The sequence below is a fragment of the Lotus japonicus genome, chromosome 1 (assembly GCF_012489685.1).
Source record: "Lotus japonicus ecotype B-129 chromosome 1, LjGifu_v1.2".
Lineage (NCBI taxonomy): Eukaryota > Viridiplantae > Streptophyta > Magnoliopsida > Fabales > Fabaceae > Lotus > Lotus japonicus.
Genome location: NC_080041.1, coordinates 121,240,326 through 121,262,158, shown reverse-complemented (window position 1 = coordinate 121,262,158; position 21,833 = coordinate 121,240,326). Strand labels below are relative to the sequence as shown.

The following is a 21,833-nucleotide window of genomic DNA, read 5'->3' as shown; positions in this document are numbered from 1 at the left end:
CAAACTCGAACCCGAGACCTTACTTAAGGGGTATCAAGCATGTACCACTTGAACCAACTACCCGTTGTAGATATAAATAGATATATATATATATATATATATATATATATATATATATATATATAATTTTTATTTTTAAAGTATTTCAAATTTTATATTTAATGTATTTAATACAAATTAAATTTATTATTTATTTATGTATTTAATGTTATTGTTCAAATGTGCTTTATTTATATATATATATATATTAGTAGGTAGTCGAATAGACTATTAACTTAAGAAATTTTACTAAGCTTTTAATTTTATTATTATTAAAGGTAATAATACAAAGAAAATATTTTATTATTTAATGTATTTAATGTAAAGGAGTTCAAAAATTAAGGTCTCCTTTACATATGTATATAGAAGATTAATGGCTTAAATATGGTCGGGGTCCGTAACATTATAAGAGGAATCACATTAGGCCCCTGGAAACTTTTCCTTTGAAATGTCATTCTTCAATTTTTTTCAATCACATTTATGTGTTTTACCATGATGTGGCACTAATTTTTCACGGTCAACATTTCTGCTTGGAATTGTTTTTTATTTTTAATGCAGATGTGTCATGAATTTACCCAATCATCATTTCCATGTCACATAATTAATACTTATTTGATGACTTAATTAAAATTACTAATTAAAAAGTAAAAATTGCAAAATTTCATCTTCTTTAACAAAGATTTACAGAAACATTTTCACCCCTCCATCTTCATCCCCATGTTCTTCATCTTCTTCAAGCAATATGAACACCCACCAACACAAACTCATAAATGAAAATCAACACTCACTATAAAAAAAAACTTAGATGCTTAACGGGCCAGCAGTTCGCGAAGCTTGGAGCGAGTGCAGACCCGCCGGGACTGCAGATTTGGCATGAACCTTGTTTTGAAGTCCAACCACTTCTTCTTAGGGATGAGTTAGCTCTGTAGTTTTCTGTTTTGTTTAATTTTCCGCTGTCCCAAAAAAAAATCAAATTTCATTTTTCATAACAAAATTAAGGCTAAAACACTCACTCAAACTTCAACGAAACAAACATAATAAAAAAATGTTCTTGACTAATAATAGTAATGGGTTTTCTTCTTCTCTGCCAAAGTCCAAATCTTGAAATGGCATCCTTCCTTTAGGCAGTGAGAAGGAAATCCTTTTGATTTTCACTGGAATTGCATGTCATGGTTCCATAATCTTCTTGCTCCACTGATAAAATTTGAAACCCGGAGCAAACTAGACCTAGAAATCTAAAAATCCCATACAACCTAGATCATAATAAACGAAGATCTGCCGCAAAATCAAAGATCCCCCCCCCCCCCCCACAAACAAAGGATCTATCGTGGATACAACTCAAATTTGTCGCACTCCTCCATCGCCCTCCACAAAATCATATCCGTCGCATAAACAAGCAAAAGATCTTATGCAGTGAATCTCTCCCAGCCTCCCTAAACCAGAATGAACATCACACGAACTCAGGGTGTTCTGATGAGCATGTGAGTTATTTGTCAATGTTTAAACATTTTTCATGTGGGTTCCTTCATGAGCATCGATCTGCTGGGTACCATTTAGGTTTCACTTTAAGTTCAAATGAGAACAAGGGAGAAGAAGACGAAGAGTTGGATGAATGGAAAGAGAGAAAAGGAGACGATGGTAGCTTTGTGGATTTTTCCTAGGTTAAATAAGGCTTGTTTTAATTATATTTTTTTAATTTTTAATTAGTTTAGGTTTGGAATTACTGAATTAGTGTTTGGAGTTAATTATGTAGGTGTTTTGGGGTTAATTTAGGATTAAATGTGTGTGTGTGTTTTTTTTTTTGAAAGAAAATGTGTGTTAATTAGATGTGGAAAATATGTAATTTAAAGAAAAACGAAAAAAGGATATTAGTATTAATTATATGATGACTTAATTAAATTCTAAGTACATGAAAATATAAAAGTCATGTGGAAATGACATGAAAATGCTGACTGTGAAAAATTAGTGCCACATCATGATAAAACACATGCTGGACCCAATTTGATCAAAAAGAAATTTGGAGGGATGACATTTCAAGGAAAAAATTTCGGGGACCCAATGTGATTCTTCTGATAATGTCAGGGACCCCGACCATAGTTAAGTCTTAATTAATTAAAGGGCTTAAATGCACTTTTGGACCCCCAAGTTTTCATTGTTTGCGACTGTTGACCCTGATCTTATTTTTTTACGAACCTAGACCCTGATCTTTCAAAACGTTGCACCGTTTACCCTTCCATTCAAATTCGTCTAAAACTTGACGGAACCCACTTACCTGGAATTCCACGTGGATAAAAGGGGGATTTAAAAAAAGTTAAAACCAAAAAATTACTCACGTGACATGCGCGTGCTACAGCAAATTTGGGGAGCTATAGCATGCGCATGTCACGTGAGTTATTTTTTTGTTTTAATTTTTTTTAAATCCCCCTTTTATCCACGTGGAATTCCAGGTAAGCGGGTTCCGTCAAGTTTTAGACGGATTTGGACGGAAGGGTAAACAATGCAACGTTTTAAAAGATTAGGGTCTCGGTTCGTAGAAAAATAAAATCAGGGTCAACAATCACAAAAAATGTAAATTTGGGGGTCCAAAAGTGCATTTAAGTCATTATTAAATTATGTTGATATTTTTATTGTAATAATTATCAAAAACTAAGAAAAGAATATCATTCTTTTCAAATTATTAAACTTATTTATTTATTAATTAGCAAATTCAGAGAAGGAATTTTTTGAACTTTTTTCTTCATTGGGAAATTTCATTGATACAGTAATAAATGTCATTTTTTAATTATTTTTTTAGTTACATAAATTATTATAAAAATGGTTGTTTTTTTCATATTGGACATCTTAATTATTTTCTCTAAATGAGATTTCAAAGCATGAGACCATGCTATCAATGAGTCAATATCGAAGACCACCATGAGGTTTAGACACACATTTTGACCCATAAACCTAATGTCTCAAAATTTTGGATAAAGATGCGGTGTTTAGATTTCTTGATGGTATTCAGTATTAGCACATTGATGCATGTCATGCTTTGGAATACCCTACCTAAAAAACTCATCCAAAATAAAATGTATTATTCCCTCCGTCCCCATTTATAAGTCACTCTCACCTAATTCTCTAGGATTAAGAAAAGAAGTTGCTAGCATTAAATTTGTAAAAAGTTTTATTGAGTTTCCTAGATTACCCATCAACTTCTCTCTCCAAATTAATTTCTTTTTAAAATTATATTATCTCTTTCATATTAAATATGAGGGTAAGTTTGTAAAAAATTATTAAATGCAGCATTGGTATTATAAAGTGACTTATATTTTGGGACTAAAAAAACTCTCAAAAAATGACTTATATATAGGGATGGAGAGATTATAATGTTATGCAAAGAGCCACCTCGTCAGTAACCCGTTTAGTTGTAAGATTTTTGGGTCAGTTAAAATATTATTAGGCCTTATGGTCTTTTAGACAGGTTGGAACAAAGTTATATAATGAGTTTCATGCATATTAGGATTCCTATATCGCCCATCTCTCTAATGGACAGTGGTCATGATTTACATTTCCTTGTGAGAGAGTCTTCTCTGCCACTTTTTCCTTCTCTTGGGAGACAGTCATTGAGATCCCGTGCAACAAAACATACCTCCCTTACTTCCCTCAACCACTCCTTCATAAATCACACCACTGCCTCGCCTAACAACACTCCATTTATCCATTAAACACAAAACTCAATCAAAATTAGGTACCACAAACATAATTAACAGAGATAATTAATTACCTAATTAATACCAATTTTTTTTGTTACCCTCCCCATTTCTTCTTTTACTAAAAAGAAAAAAAAAAGATGAAAAGAGAAAAGAAACCGAACCATAATAATTAGCATTGCACTTAAGACGTAATGATTAGCTAACTTCACCGCATAATTATGAGGTCAGAGGTTAGATTCTCGTTCATGGAAGGATCACATATTGTGATAAGCTATTTACTGCTTAATACGAGTTCCTGCGGCGAGAAAATTAATCATTGCTGTCGGCGGTGGATATTTTTACTTCACCATGATAATTAACATTCCACGTGCATTTTGCTTTAATTCGTGATAACCGTTACTCTTCTCACACCATAACCAACCCAACACAAAACAAACACACACTGATAGAGAAAAAGAGAAAGCGAAAATTAAAGAGAAAGTGAAATGAAGAGACAAAGCAGCGCCGTGACGCCGTCGTCGTCACGGCGAGAGAACACGCCGGAGAATTTCCACGGCAAGACAATCGGCTGCATGTCCGGCATTCTCCACCTCATCTCCAGCTCCCACTCCCGCCGCACTCGCCGCTTCCTCACCTTCGGTCCGTTCCGCATTTTCCCGGGCCCACACGATAACATTTTCTGTTTGTTTCCTGAGAAAATTTCAACCACGTTGCAATCTAATTCATTCTTTTCTTTTGTCATTATTCTCAGGTAAGAGGCAGAATAAGAATCACGGTGTTTCCGCTTCCCCTTCCACCGCCAATTCGCCACCGGAAAAAGTAAAAGAGGAGATAACCACCACCGCCACCGCCGCCGCGTGCAATGCGAAACTGTCGTCTGAGGTACCACGTAGCCCGACGCTACCGGCGGAGATTCGTCTCTCGAGTCCGGCGAAGGCGACTGAGAGCCTTACGGAGGCGCCGGCGCTAGTGGCGAGGCTGATGGGGCTGGAGGCGGTTCCGGCGTCTCCCGATTCGGTGGCGGAGAAGAGGCGGAAGCTTTTGGGCGCGCTGCAGAGGTGCGACGATGATCTCAAGGCGCTGAAGAAGATCATCGAGGCTGTGCGGTCTTCTGATCCGCCTTCGCCGGCGGCTGTTTCGCGAAGCGACGGTGGCTTCGGGGATAAAGTGAGAACGGTTACGGAGGTGAAGTTGGTTACCGGCGAGCAACAGCAACCGAGTCCGGTGTCAGTGCTTGACGAGTTCACTCGTTCGCCACTCAGTCCTAACTGCCACTCCGGGCGGCATTCCTTCGGTCAGTTCGGTGAGTTCTTCTCTCCGTCAACCATCAAAATTATCACCGTTTATTATTTTTCATTTATTGTTGGATTTTTAATTTGCTTTTTAAATGGTTCTTCAATTTCAATAAATATGGTGGATAGAATCGAAAGTGTGTTTTAATAACCTATACAAATTATATATGGTGACTATCCTCATTATATTTAAATTTTCTTATATCTATAATCTATAATATGTACATGCAAATTTTTCCCCACATGAAGCTTAATTTTAATTTTAATTACATTATCAACATGGACATGTATAATATATGAAGTGTTGTGTTTGCTCCTTTCACAGGGATGAAATCTGTAGATAATGATACACTTATGACTTATCTTGTTAAATTTGCACACTTAATCACCCTATTTTGTTAGCTAGCTAGTTTAATTTAATTTTTAATTTAAATACTCTACTGAGTCAATCATGTTTGACTCGAGTGTTGTAAATACTAAATGTTTCTCCAATAGTGTCTTTTTAAACTTTCGATCCTAATAGTTCAAACAGTCACTTTTAATAACTGTCACCAACATAGGTTTTGCGAGTGTTTCATAAGTCATGTTATATGCATTAGAAAGAGGTTTTTGTCTTGATCAATGATATGATTAGATGAGCTAATTACGTTTCTCTTTCTTTTTTAACTTTCTGAACTGATCTATCATCTTTCAAAAGTATTTTATTTTCTCCCTTGATGAGTTTGGTACGAAATGACTAAAGTATAAAAGGAGAGCAGGAATGGGGCACAGTTAAATTAACTTGCTTTTTACATTTGGGATGAATAGCAAAATTGCTTTTAGTTTTCTTTATGTTTGGGATTAGTAGTAGATTATTGACTAAAGTAAACAAGTAAATCATTATTAAATTCATTTGTGCAAGTGACATATCACATATATGCCGATGGAAACTGGAAAGATGGCTTTTGTGTTTTTGTCCATAGGGAAAAAAACATAGTTGTCATTTTTATGAATTTCTTTTTTTCAATCCTTAAGCAAGAAAGATGTGTAGTTTGTGATTGACTTTGATGATGTAGGAGTTACTTAACTTACCCATGAAGTGGAGAGGCACAATAATCTTTGATGGAAGAGCACATGCTCCCTCTGTCCATGATTTTTAGGATTCCAAGTTTAAAATCATAACTTGTTCTACTCCACACCATCATGACAATCATAGTGGCAGACAAATTAATTCCCCCCTGCTCCCTGCAATCATCTTGACCCAATTTAATTAACTTGGTGATTTACAGATATCTAGTATGAAGACAAGAAATTCTTCTTAATATATTAGTATTTTCATATGCAATCATCCAGAACTATATCTTTTGCCTAAGCTGAGGTCTCAAATTGATTCCTAGTGAATGTATATTTATTAAATACTTGATAGGAAGAGTTTTTTCGTCCATATAAATCATACCCAACTTGAATATAATTGTCTTATTGTCTTAGTTGATGATAGATTTGGTTTAAAAAAATTATATGTTTCTCAATAGAAATCAAAATTAAAGAGAGCCCCAATTACCCTTAATTTCGTTATGGTACAAACCAAAACAAAACAAGAAACTAATGAATCGTGGTACTTTGGTGGTTGGATCTTGGACCACAATTTGTCCTCTACAGGGACTTACTCATTTCATGAGGCAGTCAAAAGAAGTTCAAAAGAAAAATAAAGAGGGAGAGAGAGAAAAGAAGAAACCAAACTTTGAAGCTTTACCTGCCACTGGCCATGCAGAAACCCCACTTTTTCAGAGTTTTGTTAATATTTTACCCCACCACTACCTCCCTTCCCCAACAACCAAGAGCCTTGTTGCTCGCCTGCACTCTGCAACATTGCAGGTAGATTCATGCGTGTGGTGACTTGAATAAGACACTGTCGTTGGCTCATTGTGTTTTTTGGAAGGAACAGTATTAATTATCACTGTCACCATCTCCAATCATACATAGAAATGTTCATTAATTGTAGACTTGCCCAGTCTGAACATATTGCCCAAAGAAACTATGGAACAAAATTAAAAACTCAACAACAAAATACATCTATGAGAGTGATATGACGTACGTGTGTGTATATTGCCCAATTTTTTTATCAGCACAATATTAAAGTTTATTGCTGAATTGAAAACATTTTATCCCATTTCTGAGTTGGATTTATGTTTGCATAATGTGTCTGTTAGGCATCAATTGAAAAGTAAACAATGTAGATACCCACGGTGAGAAATGAAGAGAATATAGAGAAATAATCGATATGATAAGAAAAAAACGATAACGGGAAAATTCAGATGTATATGTGGTGTTTGTACTGTTTAGATATCCATAAATCATAAACTCATGCCATTTTTATGCACAGCGCGAATACAGCAACAACAGAAGCAGCAGCAGTTAGTGAAGAAGCCAGGAGAGGAAGAAATCATTAGCACATACATCTACGAGAGACTGACAAGCGAGTTGATAAGCAAGAAAGCCAACATTGATGAAGATCGTTCAGTAATGTGGAGCAACAAAGGCATGATAAAAAGTGTAGAGGAAGTGTGCAGGGATGTTGCTTGGGGAGAAAAGAGAGAGGTTGGAAGAATAGGGTTGGCTTTGCAGGATTATATCTACAGGGATTTGATTGAAGAGATTGTTAGAGATTTAGGATGCTTGTACACCTTGCCCACCTTGCCATTTGAGGCATGTAAGAGAAGACTCTGCTTCTAAACTATATTCATGGTCAAAATTATTCTGTTTTCTTTTTTTTCTTCCCTGAATCTGTTATATATCTCTATTAAACTTATATTGGCTTGCAAATTACATTTGATTTAGCAGGTTATTCATGAAACACAATGTACAATTTACTAATTTATTTATGAATACTACTTTGATTTAAATTTATTTACTTTTGAGAAAAAGGCAGTCACACTACATATCGTAACCATAATAAGGTGAAGTGGGATGTTGTTTGTAGTGCGAAGGAGCAAGGGAGCCTTGGGTTTCGGAGAATGTTTGATTTCAATCAAGCTATGTTTGGTTTCGGAAATCCCCCTTTCTTCCTTGCAGGTTTACTCAAGAGGTCCTTTCTGCTCGAGTTCCTGACCCAGCGAGAGGTAGCGACGTAGTGTTGTGGGTTGGCACCCATTCCGCCACGTTCTCAACGAAGACGCCGTATGACATGATAGTAGCGACGCCGACAAGGAATCAGACATTTAGGGACTGGAAACGGCTGTGGTGTGTCGAAGCTCCCCAACGCGTGCGTACCTTCATGTGGAAACTAATGAATGATGGGGTTTTGACAAAATCATGCAGGTTTTTGAGGAACATGACAAATTCGAGTTTTGCCCACTATGCGATATCATAGAGAAGTCTTCGATCCATCTTTTCCATGATTGCAGTGTTTTTAACCCCTTTTGGCAGACGTTTAGTGGAAGAGGGGTTGATGATGACTACTTCAGGCTAGAGTTTGAGACTTGGGTCCATCGTAACCTATGTGGCTCTGATACTGCTGCTACAATGTTGAATTGGCCAACCTTCTTCGCGGCGTCCCTTTGGGCCATATGGAGATTGTGAAACGATTGGGTTTGGGTCATGATCAGTTCCATAGGGGAGGTGGACGATGCTTTCCCTACTTCAGCCACTACGAATAACGTGTTCTCCATCAGCAGATAACAGAGCTAGAATTCGCACCAGACAAGATGAAGTGGGATGTTGTTTGGGTCAAGATTACAATACTCCACTAGCGGGTGATGAACTTCAAAATTGAAGACGTGGGCGTTCTTTGCTAAGCAATCAGCTACCATATTTGCTTCTCAAGGAATGAGATCAAAAGTGACCTTCATACCATGGGGAATACACCGCCGAATGTGCAAAACAATTTCACAGTAAGGAGATATAAGGGATCCAGTGGACGTCACAACAACATGAACTTCAGCTGAGTGTTTCGATGATCACATGGGGATGGGCTCTCTGAACCACGATGCCCACTGCTATCCTGATTGCCCACAGCTTTGCAAGGAGAGATTTGAAGAGCCTAACAGACGACAAAATCCCTGGACCCAATTTCTATCACAGTCCCGAAGCACTCCTCCACAACCTGCCTCCCTTGTTTTCCAAACGGAATCGTCAACTTTGAATTTCAAGGCACCCACCGGCGGTAGCAGCCAATTCAAACTAGCACTACTACTGGGGCCTGTACCCATGAACACCGTATTGGCCTTTAAGTCATCAAAGGAAACAGATAACGCCATAGCAATCACAGTCGTAGCCTCCCATTGCATATGCTCAAAGATGACTGAATTACGCATCCTCTAAATACTCCATCGCCAGTTCATACGTTGAACTCTTGGAATAATTTCCAGAAGCAGTCAAGCTCCAAACCAGTTTATCCTAAGAAGCAGTACACGAGGGGGGGGGGGGGGGGGGGACAGATGAGCAGATCTCCTGAACGTGCACAACTGGGAGTAGCCCATTAAAACGGTTCACACGCTAGGTTCCATCTATATTCACGAAATCAGCAACAACTGCATTAGATAAGTATGGAGGCACCATGTCAACATCCACCTGTGAGAGAATAATACCATAGGGAAGCCACTGATCATGCCAGATTCGAGCACTCTGACCATTCACTACCACCCAGCGCAGCCCATCAACAAACAGGTCCCAAGTTTGACAAATACCTTGCCAAATTAAAGAAGCAGAGTGTTTAGTTTTCACCTGAGGGAGAGGATGATTCTCACACCCATATTTAGCACGAATAACACGAGCCCATAATGATTCCGGCTCATGAACAAGGCCCCAATTTATTTTCATAAAGAGGAAATGATTTGGAGACAGAAATCTCGTTGCATGTGTACTGCATGTAATTATATTATACACGTGTGAGTCAAATTAAGCACGTGTTATGTGTTATTTAGATTCAGTTAGAGTCGGTTAGTGTTTAGTTACAATTAGTTACAGAGTTTGTTAGTGGTTTAGAGGGTTTGTTAGAGTTTTCTTTTGCTCTCAACTTCTGTATATAAAGAACTTTGATCAATGAAAAGAATCACTACTTCAGAAATTAACAAATCACTTTCTATAATGTGGGTTAAGCATGACGACAGGAATACTCGTTTCTTTCATGCCTCAACGAAGATACGAAGGAAGATGAATAAAATTGAAGTTCTTTCACTAGAAAATGGTGAGCAAGTTACTTATATTGATATTCTAAAAAACATGTTTGTTGATTTTTTCAGGGAATTGCACTCTGCTTCTGACCAGGTGCAACCTCTCGCTAGTTGCAATTTTTTCCGGTAGGCAAAATGAGTGTATGGTTGATGATAAAGTTTTTTTTTTGAAAGGGATGATAAAGTTACTTTCAAAATAAATTTATTTTAAAGAATAATAGAATGTGTAAGTAGTATAAAATTTATGAAATAAGTGTGTAAAAATCAATTCTTATGATAATATATAAAGTGGGCACTTAAAAGGTAGTCTTCACCTTTCCTCTTGTAACAAAAAAAAAAATATAGGCAGTCTTTGATCTAGCCCAATTTTTTTTTTTTTTATTCATCGGAAAACTATCTAGCCCAATTTGAAGCAAAGTAAATTTTTTAGATCAAATAAGTATCTAAAGTTTTTATATCAAATCAAATCTAATTAATTTTCTCCTTAAGTTACAGTTCAATCAAACAAATTTTCTTTTTTTCCTAACTTGTTAAATTTATACTTTTCTCAATTAAAATTAATTAAGACTTATTTTTTTAATATAAGCCCTTAAATTTTCCGATGTAAAAAAAACATAAGCCCTTAAGGCTGAGAGGATAAAAAGTGAATATGCAAAGTATTCAAAATAAAGTATTTATTATATTTAAATAAAGATTAATTTCTATGCACTGACAGTGTAAATAAGTTTTACACAATCATTCAATCACATCCCTTCATTTTGCTAGCTCATAATTAATTTTAAATCTAATCATATCTAAAATAGGAAATGAAAGGTTGTGATTGGTTGATTGTGTAAAAAAATTTACATAGTCAGTGCATAAAAATTAATCTCATTTAAATGTAAAAATTAGATTACTGCTGATTTTTATAATAATATTTTTTGGTTAAATTCAATTGAAAATACAATAAAAATCTACTTTTTGCAAAATTAGCCATAAGGCCAGCGTTAGCAAACGGTTTAACTTGTTTCCCAAAAAAATATTTTTTCACTCTTACACCTTAAATTTGAAATTTCATTTTTGGAACTAATAAATTATCTTATAGTCTCATTTTTCACGAATTAATCTCATGAAATTATCTCATAAAATAGAGACTAAAAATATTCAAATGACATTATATCACATTCTCAATATAAGTATATGAATTTCAAAAAAAAATATATATGAATTTTGCATATTAGTTAAATTAAACTAATTTCTTCTTTATGTAAAAAAAAAACTAATTTCTTCTTAATTAAGTATTCAATATAATATCATTTCAAAAAAAAGTATTCAATATAATATAATTCTACTTTCCTTATTTCATTTAATCAATGATTAAATTTTTTCAATTAAATATTAAGTTTAATGGACTTATTAATATAAGCCTAACATTTTTTTTAAGTAGGGAAAATAAACGACAAAACTACACTGTGACTCAGTCCGCCGACAAGAGGGCATGACCGCCTGAGAAGGGGACTCCAACTCAGTTACATGACACTATAATCTAGCTCCAAAACCTGCCAGACAATCCGTTTGAGCATTGCTTTCTCGAGAAACATGACAGATAGAAATCTCCCAGTTGCACGAGAGAAGAAGCTGAATATCCATCAAAGCACTGCCATATATTGATGAAAATCAAGCTTATTCTTACCAAGCGCATTCACCAACTCCAACAATCCACGCCACAAATGGCATTCTTCCAATTCTTACGCCAAAGAAAACGTAAGCCCAACACCAACGCTTGAATTTCAGCAAAAAAACAAAGGATCACCTCCCTGAGCACCAGCATAGAAGCCCCCTAACCAAGTACCTTCTGAATCCCGAATGTGACCGCCCATTCCCATTCGATGCTGACCCTCATGATAAGCACCGTCCCCCATCAAAGAGACACGCACACCCTGGCTTAGGTGCTTTCCACCTCATATGACTACGCAGAATCTGATCCATCAACAACCCCTTCCCTAGCCAACGATTATGCTCCTCCAAATCTCGCCTAACCGCATCACACACAAATTGAATGGTCCAGCTATTATCCCCCAAAACCTGCTCATTACGCCACTGCCAGAGCCTCCACACCACCGCCAGAAACAAAGAAACATGGGACCCTTGTAGCTTCCCTAGACCCAAGACTGAATTGTAGGCGCGAGAAACCCTGACCACGCTAAAGCGTTGAAGCGAATCCACACCTCCCTAGCATGCAGACAATCACGCAAGCAATGTAAAGAATCCCCCATCCCATGAGAGCATCGAACACAACTATATAGGAGAATTAGCAAGATGACACCGAAACCGGAGAGCATTGACTTGAATTGCATCATGAAGCACAAGCTAAGTGAACACTCGAATTTTTTCAGGAACACGAAGCTTCCACACCTTGCTCCAACTATGCACCAGCTGAGGACCCAACATTTAAGATAAGAAAGGAAGGATGAAAAGTATAAATTGGATAAGAAAGTATTTATGCACAATATAAAAATGTAATCGGTACAAAGGAGTTCATATGCAATAGTTCATGACTTTTTTTTTCCCTAATATTTACTCCTTGATTTTAAGGCAGAATGAAAGTTATCATCCTCTATTCAATATACAAAATTTACATCCAAGTATAGTTTTAAAGGATATCAAAGCTCGAGAATTCTCCTAAATAAAATTAAGTATGATGAGACGTATCATACGAGAATTTTTTTTATGTGAGAATAAAATCATGATTATTTGATCTAATTATTTATAGTCAAGTGACTAAAATAATTTAATGGGCATGTGACCACTTAAATGTAAAATAATCACATAACTTCACGTTTTAATCATTTTCAAAAAAAAAAACTTCACGTTTTAATCTGAATTATCGGTAATTAAATTAAACAGTTGTGATTTATTTCTTACACTCTCATATAAAAGATAATTCTTATAAGATACATGCCGACTAGCTATATAAGGGAAAAGGAAACAAAATAAGCCCGCAATCAACACTAAAAATTGCATTTCTAATATACACAAATAACTCAAACTAGAGAGTAGCGAACACAAAGAGAATGCATGGAGAACAATACAAAAGTTTACAACTTCAAAGTTTATGTTGTAATTAAAATTAATAAAGGGTCTCAATCCTCTCACATGACATGATCACATAGAATAAATACATAAAATGATCCAAATCGGTTTAACTAAGGGAGTTCGAGCATGCATCATTAAGATTGGTGTAGTAATGGTCGCTAGCTGATTAGCTATAATTTAACTAATCTACCAAAAAAAGGGCTATAATTTAACTAATTAAATTAGAAGCGGAATTAATAACTTTAATTTATATATATACACTTAATTATTGGTGCATCAGACAACCCCTTAATATATTGCACCATTCACTGTTGACTGACGATTAATAAATGTCGGTTTTAATTTCCTGATTTGTAACCTCAACGATAAGGACTAATTTTGAAAATATACCGTAAATGACAATTTTTTTTTGATGCATCGCCAAATAAATGACAATTATTTTTATGGAAATGAAAGTATATTTATATTGTATTAGAAATTTAAAATGCAATTTCTTTCCAAAAAAAAAACTAGTTTTTGCATTATTAAAATTAGCCGTAATGACAGTCTTGACGAGTTGTTTAGTAACTTCTTGTCAAGTTGTTTAACTTATAATGCTAAAAAAAAAATAAACTTGTTTAACTTCAGTCCCAATTCCCAGCATAATGAGTCTTTTTCATTCTTACAAAATAAATTTCTATTTTCATTTTTGGAACTCAAAAATTATATGTCTGATTTTTGGGCCCCCTTCCTTTTGTTTCGGCGTTGTTGTACTTGAATGCTATTAGCTAGTTTTTCTATTTTACTGTTAATTTTTCTCTTGTAACAAAAAATAATCTCGAGAAATTATCTCATAAAATACAGACTAGTAAAATATTCAAATGAAATAATCTCTCATTATAAGTATCTCAAATCACAGTATAAAATACTTTCTAAACTATGAAAATTATTTTGTTTAAATAATTTATCGTATTTTTACATTAGCAAAAGGAGTTCATATATAATAGGATATGACTTTAATTTTGGCCTAATATTCACTCCTTGATTTGACTTGACTGCAGAATGAAAATCATTACCCTCTAATCAATATACCCAATATACATCCCAATCCCAATATAAAATATTTTCTAAACTATGAAAATAATTTTGTTTAAATAATATATCGTATTTTTACATTAGCAAAAGGAGTTCATATATAATAGGATATGACTTTATTTTTGGCCTAATATTCACTCCTTGATTTGACTTGACAGCAGAATGAAAATCATTACCCTCTATTCAATATACCAAATTTACATCCCCCTATAAAATATTTTCTAAACTATGAAAATAATTTTGTTTAAATAATATATCGTATTTTTACATTAGCAAAAGGAGTTCATATATAATAGATATGACTTTATCTTTGGCCTAATATTCACTCCTTGACTTGACTGCAGAATGAAAACCATTACCCTTTATTCAATATACCAAATTTACATCTCAATATAGTTTTAAAGGATACCAAAGCTCACAAATTTCCCTAAATAAAAATATCATATCAGCCATCTATATAAGGGGAAAAGGGAAACAAAATATGCCTGCGATTAACTCTAAAAATGGCATTTCAAATTATAGAATTTGACAGCTAATAAAAAAACATAAAATACGCAAAAACTCAAACTGGAGTGTAGCAATCACAAAGAAAATTGATAACAGTTAATAACTTTAAAGTTTAAGAGACAAATCAAGCCCAGAAGGGTCAGGTTCTTCAACGTTGGACTGATGATGTTCACCAGTGGTAACCAGAGTTGACTTGTCCAGGGTTGTGTTTGACCTTGCAGCAGCATTTGCAGAAGATTCTCCAAATTGGAGAGTGGTTCCAGCAGTTCTACTACCCTCATCTTCTACCTTCAAAGGTGGTGGTGCACTAATTGAACCTCCATTTCCTAGAATCCCAACTCCAATATTTGGATTCAAACCAGGACCCATCCTCAATCTATCAAGAGAAGAAATGTTCAACATGTCTTGCATTGATGACCAAGCAGAAGCACCTTGACCAAACCTGAAGCCAGGTGGGGTGAGAGGATAGGCTGGCTTGTGAATCATGGAATCCCTCCTAATCCCAAGTGCTTTGCTATAAGATCCATAATAAGGGGATGTTGAGAGACTAGGATAAGTGTAATAAGGAAAATGAGGGTGGCAAAAAGCACCAGCGTTGTGAAGCTCTTGTCTACGCTTTGCAAGTGCGCGTTCAGGCTTGTGGGCATTCTGATGTCCTCCGAGGGCTTGTGACGAAGAAAACTGCCTCTTGCAAAAGTTACAAGAGAAAGTCTTCGATTCAGAGGTTTTCTCCTCGTCTCTGCCTTCACCGTCGTTGATGTCATTGTTATTAGCCCGGCTTGATGATGATGAACCCACCGCGGTTTTCCCCAAGTTGAAAAAATCAAGCTCTTGCACCGACCCACAAACAGAATCATCTTTGGAGAGATTCACGAAATCAAGAACATTCTGGGAACTTGATCCGTTGGAACCCTCCTCGTCTTCCTTCTCCTTCATTTTCAGCACCTTGTTGTTGTTGTTGTTGTCTTCATTTCGGACGCCTCCTTCTGAGGTGGCAGAGATGCTAGAACCTTCGGAGGCTGCCATGGTACACAGGAGAAGAAGTGATGAAGAGATGAGTTTGGAGTGGGTTTGATTGATGAAAAGAGGGGTATGAGCAATGTTATTCATTGAAGATTTGTATTAATAAGATCATATCTCACGAATAAGGAAAGAATCTCAGGCATTTGATATTATGTTATTTATTTGAATTTGAATTATCATGGCAAAGGATTGAAACAAGGTGACTAAGCTGGCACCGATTATTGCATGATCTTTGCCTAAACAAACATTCCCAAAATGGTTTTAACTCTAATGCAGTAAATAATATTAATTGGATGTAAGCGGTGTTAGTGTATCAGACTTTGTATGTAGTTCAAATTCTGAATTAAATATAATTGGAAGTCATTAACATAACATGATTGTCAATTTGGACTGGTAACTGAATCAAGGAGTTTCCTATTCTGTTGCTACCTATAAAATTATGGCAAATAACCATTAAAGCAATATATACTAATAATAATTAATAACAGTCAAAGCCCAATAAGAAATACCTTTTTTGAAAGGCGGGAATTGATTGTAGCAATAGCATCACCGCAGGATCTCATTGCAGCAGCTTTTGATTGAAAAATCTGTAAACCTATCCTAGTATAATAGAACGGGTGATATTTGAGGTTATAGAAGAGAAGGATAATTTCTTGTTCGACAAGTCAATAGTCAATAGTCAATATCAATAGAAAGAAAATATTGAAATATTCATATTCCTTGAACAGAAAATAATTATTTCATTTCTAATTACTAATCATAAAATAAGTAGATAGACCTCAAAGGTAATAGAAAGAAGATATTGAAATATTCATATAACAGAAATTAATTATTTCATTTCTAATTACTAATCATATAAAATAAGTTTTTTTTTTAGACAAAATGTTAGTTGTTAGTACATTAGTCTTTGTCAAAAAAAAAAGTAAATTAGTCACTCCTACCCTGGACCCTTCACCCTTCATCCCACCCAACCCTTATGTCCCCTAACTCTTACCACTTGAGCTAACCCTCGGGGACTAATCATAAAATAAGTAGATAGCCCTCAAAGGAAAGGAGATCACAGATTCTATAACTAAAAGAGCAGTAAAGAAACAGAATGGGACGTGGAGGACCATTGTCCTTCTGTAATTGCTCAAGGGATTGTAAAAAAAAACATGTATGACAGATTATAACCCTCAAATTAACTAGTCAAACGAAAGCATGAAAATACACTCTAGAACTGCCATGTTATTAGAATTTGGGAGGTCTAACTCTACCCCAAAGTTATCCTAGAGATGAGAATTGTCTTTTCATATATAAGGGCTGGTAACATCTGTAGTCAATGTGAGACTTCTCAAAACCTATCATGTCACTCTAGGATAAACTTTGATACTATATTAGAGTTTGGGAGGTCTAACCTAAAATTTAATTAAAAGATCAGGATTGTCTTCCTATATATGAGCTATCTTAGCCATATCTCTAGTCAATGTGAGACTTCTCAACATATGTCAACATAGAATCTCAATTTTTCACTACAGTGTCTCACTGCCTTAGAGAAGGATGCTACATAATTTAAAACATACGTTATATGAACAGAGAAAAATAGATTAACAAGTGCCTGATACTTCATTCATGACGCAGTAACAAAAATACCTGTTGAATATGTGGGGCAAACTTCTCCAGAGCTTGAGAATAAGGTAGGACAGCCTGGATTGCAGCAGAAGTTTCAGTTCTTGAAAATTATTGGTTAAGAATAAACATATAAGAAATTCACTAGAACAACAATTAGGTACTCACTCAGGCAGGATATCCAAGAAATGAGACATTCCAAGCACTGAACAGTCCCAGAAGCACCTGGTGCACTGACACAATGTTATTGAATGTGTCATCATGCAGTTAGAGAAACATTCTAATGCCAAATAAATAGATGTATAATCCTTGTTGGTGTGAATACTCACTACTCATTCTCCAACTACAAAAGAAGTTTATTGCTTCAAAGGAGGGAGTGGTTTTCAGACCATGAAAGCCAATATCACTTCTGGATTGGAAGAATTATTCATCAACCAAGGGTGAGCAAGCAATATGTGGGGAGAGAAAAAGAGAGAGAGAGAGAGAGAGGGAGGGAGGGAGGGAGGGAGTGGGCATAAAGGAGATCATGAGGAAAAGAAAATATTGGAGATAGAAGTGTTAATAAATAGTAAGTGTTATTAAGAGAGAGAACTCACATAATATTTCTTTCTCCTAACTGATGCTGGACTCTTTTTTTGGTTACATAGGAAAATCGATGATGCTGGACTCTACTATTAAGAGTTCATTGTTGTTACAATAAAAATATTCGTGTATCTCCACCTAATATCTTAAGTTTTTGGCATGTCGGTGAGTTGGTTGCAAAATAAATGGCTTAAACTTGGTGTAGCATGCAAAGAAAGAAATTCATAGAAATCAAAATATGAGGAAGTAGATGCTGGAGATCCACAATTGCAAAACTGAAGGACAAAAGGATTAGTATACAGTGGCTCTTACAGGTAAATTTCTTTCAAATGGTTCTGCATACATATGTTGATCAATGCTTGAGGCTCCCTTTAAAAACCTTCACAAAAGCAATACAACATCATATGCAAGCCAAGCATACATACAAGAAGGGTACTCTGTCTATCAAATAGCACCAAAATAGCTAAATAGGTAAATAAATGAATAAAATAAATGGATGGGTGATTCTTTACTGTCTTGGAATAGTAACTACCCACGAGAATACCACATTCTCCTTCTGCTAATCACATGACATGAAACAAATATATACATATATGTGTGTGTATTGGAGATTGGAGGCATTATACATGAATTACCATCTATCTGTTATTACAATATGAAGTTTGAACAAGGCTTGGTCATATTTTAGAACCATACTAACTGAATGCAGAGATTCAGGGACATTAGTATCCTTTTCTTTTATAAATCAAGAAGTTTGAAAGAGCATATGCACAAAAAGAATTCATTTCTATATCCATAATGTCACCTATGAGATAGCGTTCCTTTTTTTTTCTATTTCTTAATTTAAAAATGAAAGCGAAGCAGAATATAAGTCTGATGCAATGAGTTCATTAGACAATAAATGCCAACAATAGACTTAAAACAGAACAACTTAAGGGACAACTACGACCATTATCCACCAAAAGAAGTGTCTGCATTAGAATAATAGATCACATACTTCTCAATTAATGAAAAACCATATTGCAGGGAAAATGGCAGCACTCCAACAGCTCAGCAGGCTGTAAGCAGCATATCAGAAAACAAATAAAATCAAATATCTCCGATAATTCAAATTACTACTCTTATTAAATAAATAAAAATTGACCACTATATTGGCCACCAACCAGTCCCCAAATGCAAAAGCCTTATTAGGATCAATGTCAAACTTTTCCACAAGCTGCACCAGAAATAAAGACAATAGGAAAAGATAAGTAGATTAAGTAACTGATATATACATATATACAGAAAATCAGAAGCCAAACAAAGAAATTTTTAATAGAGCTTGATGAGCAAATGCAAAAGAGAAAACAACATATGGCTATACCACGAGATTAGTGCTGACTGCCAGCATATGTTTTGCAACTGCTGAGGGCCTGAGGTAAAATTGAATCATAAACCAGTCCTCAGAATATTGTAAATCCACTTGGTATTTCCCTTTCACATAAACTAGAAATATATTTTGAAGAAGCCAATAGGAGGTTGGGGGTATGATGCATATAATACTAGAAATCAAAAAACAGTGATTATGCTACTATTCTTGAATGAATAGTGTTAATACTTCACTTACCCTAGACCATATGGAATCCATTCGCTGATTATTCGAGCAACCAACATGGTTTCAGCAGTTGTAACAGTCTTGGAAACAACCACAACTGCAGAATAAAAAGAATTCAAACATCATGACTTATAAGTGTTATCCAGTTAGTTCTTGATACGGGCTTATTAGAGCTTATTGGAGCTTATCTATTAGAAAATGCACTAAATAAGCTCTAATGAGTTCTCTTAGGTTTGCATCCAAACGGGTACTTAAGTTCTCTAACTAAGTGAACTAGTTAGTTAAGTTCTGTTAGCTGTGAATTGTAACCAGTTGTCACTGATTGTAAACCATGGTTAGATAGTTAGTTGCAACAGAGTTACTCTGTAGAGATGTAGTATAAAGGCAAAAATTATATACTTGTATCATCTTTACCTAAGAATCTGAATAATGCATTACATTCTTCACCATGTTTGAGTTTTTCTGGTTTGAACAAGGTAGATCTTTCTCTTCCATTCAGTTTCATTCATTCAATAAAATTGTACTTTTCTTTGAATTCTTTATTCTTTATGAGGGAGGCAATTATGAACAAAACAAAACAACGCTTGTAACTGCAAATAAACAGAGTAACCATGTATTCTCAGAGGCATTATATCAAACACGTTGTGAGTGGTGTGAAATTGTGAGTTGAAAATGGAACTCACAGCTTGAGGTCACGAACAAAAGGGATAATTCGAACGCAATTCGCCAGTTCTCTGACATCGAGTTTCGTCCTACGAGCACCATCAGAATGCTGCACGAAGCTTGTATGGAAACCTGCAACGAAATTCAACTGTTTGAGACGCAAGAGCGCGAACGACTGAGAGTGAGAGCAAGGAAAACAAAATGAGAACGGGCAACAATGGTGATTTGAAGTAGGGGGTTACCGAGAGGTAGAGCGAATGAAAATTGTGTTGGCAGTGACTCTGGCGGTGGTGGTGGTGGTGGCGGCGGCGGTGGTGACAGTAGTGAGGTGGCGACAACAACCATGGCAATAAGCCAATAACAGTTAAAATAAAATAAACATGTTTTCAAAATTTTAAAAAATTAAAATTAAAATTAAAAACTACTGAAAACTGTTTTTAAAATATAAAATGTTTTTTTAAACTAAACACATACAAAGTTAGGGGTGTCTGTTTCAACTTCAAGACATTCCTCAGCATATAGAATTTTTTTTTATTGGTAATTCACTCGTTTATTGATGTGGAAATGAAACAGTACAACGGTCATTTCCTCAATTCAAATTTCAAACAGAATCATGATGTAAATAGGCAAGCTTTGACATAAAAGTGAGTTGCATTATTACCACTCTTATCTACATAAGATAATTGGAAAGAAGTAAAAGAGGAGATCAGTAATTTGCAATCTTGGACGAGGCCATCGGAGTAAAAATTGACTTCTGAGTGGGATCGTCATGCATGGAGCATAGAAAGACAATCGGTCTCTAAAATTAAGGAGTAAAATACACTCACCTCCCTCAAAGTTTGTGAGAATAACACTTAACTCCATTCTTATCCAAAATATACACTCCACCCCAATAATAATCTCATAATTACCCTTAGCTCAATTCTTCTCTGAAATCTTCACTACACCCCACCCCTTTAACACCATCCAAAAGATGCTAACGGAATATTCCTTTAACTCAAATTAATTAATTAAAATATAAATGATAAATAAATTACATTATCCTCTAACCAAATAATAATTGTACTATAATTTTGTAAATATTCTAAATATTTATAAAATATTTTAAATACCTCCAAATAAAAAATAATAATTAAACTTGATGTTTATTATGGTCAAAATATTTCTCTCTCTAATATAACTCAAATTTAAATATGGAGTATTTCAGTCAAAATATTTATCAAATGATGAGTTCTTAATACCTATGTATAACCTTAAACAACTTATATTTTATAACTTAAAATGTCATGTGCTTAAGTGTTCATACAACCTAATAACTAAGGTAATCACATATCGTCATAACACAATTATACTTTGAAAGTTTAGTAAACTTATTGACAAATTTTTTTAGTAAACTTAGTGGTAAAGTTTTTGAGTTTTGATGGTTCTGACATTGAGTTAAGTTTTGCTAAATTTGTGATGGAAAATGTTGTTGCCTTGAAGAGGATGATTTCAAACTTAGCTGGAAGCTACGTAACTCAGATCCGGAAGAAGT

General features: G+C 35.1%; 3 protein-coding genes across 6 annotated transcripts; 1 reads left to right on the top strand and 2 right to left on the bottom strand.

Moving 5' to 3' along the window:
* Window positions 1–4,121: 4,121 nt before the first annotated feature.
* Window positions 4,122–7,809, top strand: LOC130729982 (uncharacterized). Its single transcript, XM_057581849.1, has 3 exons — window positions 4,122–4,370; window positions 4,483–5,034; window positions 7,386–7,809. The coding sequence occupies exons 1-3, from the start codon at window positions 4,217–4,219 to the stop codon at window positions 7,733–7,735; spliced, it is 1,056 nt and encodes a 351-aa protein (XP_057437832.1). The 5' UTR covers window positions 4,122–4,216; the 3' UTR covers window positions 7,736–7,809.
* A 6,971-nt stretch (window positions 7,810–14,780) lies between these two features.
* On the bottom strand, window positions 14,781–19,029 carry LOC130729979 (zinc finger protein 6-like). 3 transcript variants are annotated; one of them, XM_057581845.1, is made up of 5 exons: window positions 18,355–19,029; window positions 17,629–17,693; window positions 17,485–17,538; window positions 16,362–16,452; window positions 14,781–15,848 (listed from the first exon to the last, which is right to left on the bottom strand). In XM_057581845.1, the coding sequence occupies exons 1-5, from the start codon at window positions 18,385–18,387 to the stop codon at window positions 15,768–15,770; spliced, it is 324 nt and encodes a 107-aa protein (XP_057437828.1). In that variant the 5' UTR covers window positions 18,388–19,029; the 3' UTR covers window positions 14,781–15,767. The 3 variants fall into 3 exon arrangements, with proteins under 3 accessions (XP_057437828.1, XP_057437829.1, XP_057437827.1); XM_057581846.1 differs by having other exon boundaries at window positions 16,362–16,447; XM_057581844.1 differs by having other exon boundaries at window positions 17,629–17,685; window positions 17,790–19,017.
* An 83-nt stretch (window positions 19,030–19,112) lies between these two features.
* Window positions 19,113–20,717, bottom strand: LOC130729981 (glucose-6-phosphate isomerase, cytosolic-like). 2 transcript variants are annotated; one of them, XM_057581847.1, is made up of 5 exons: window positions 20,542–20,717; window positions 20,320–20,431; window positions 19,649–19,733; window positions 19,406–19,454; window positions 19,113–19,258 (listed from the first exon to the last, which is right to left on the bottom strand). In XM_057581847.1, the coding sequence occupies exons 2-5, from the start codon at window positions 20,399–20,401 to the stop codon at window positions 19,115–19,117; spliced, it is 360 nt and encodes a 119-aa protein (XP_057437830.1). In that variant the 5' UTR covers window positions 20,402–20,431; window positions 20,542–20,717; the 3' UTR covers window positions 19,113–19,114. The 2 variants fall into 2 exon arrangements, with proteins under 2 accessions (XP_057437830.1, XP_057437831.1); XM_057581848.1 differs by lacking the exon at window positions 19,406–19,454.
* Window positions 20,718–21,833: the final 1,116 nt, after the last annotated feature.

Bases quoted from the DNA above. Each gene is read 5' to 3' on its own strand.
- LOC130729982 (XM_057581849.1), top strand. From the start codon at position 4,217: ATGAAGAGACAAAGCAGCGCCGTGACGCCGTCGTCGTCACGGCGAGAG. The intron at 4,371-4,482 runs GTCCGTTCCGCA...CATTATTCTCAG, and splicing joins TCGCCGCTTCCTCACCTTCG to GTAAGAGGCAGAATAAGAAT. The intron at 5,035-7,385 runs GTGAGTTCTTCT...TTTTATGCACAG, and splicing joins GCATTCCTTCGGTCAGTTCG to CGCGAATACAGCAACAACAG.
- LOC130729979 (XM_057581844.1), bottom strand. From the start codon at position 15,765: ATGAAGGAGAAGGAAGACGAGGAGGGTTCCAACGGATCAAGTTCCCAG.
- LOC130729981 (XM_057581847.1), bottom strand. From the start codon at position 20,401: ATGGTGCTCGTAGGACGAAACTCGATGTCAGAGAACTGGCGAATTGCG. The intron at 19,455-19,648 runs GTAAGTGAAGTA...ATTTTACCTCAG, and splicing joins TGGATTCCATATGGTCTAGG to GCCCTCAGCAGTTGCAAAAC. The intron at 19,259-19,405 runs GTATAGCCATAT...TTTCTGGTGCAG, and splicing joins CAGTCAGCACTAATCTCGTG to CTTGTGGAAAAGTTTGACAT.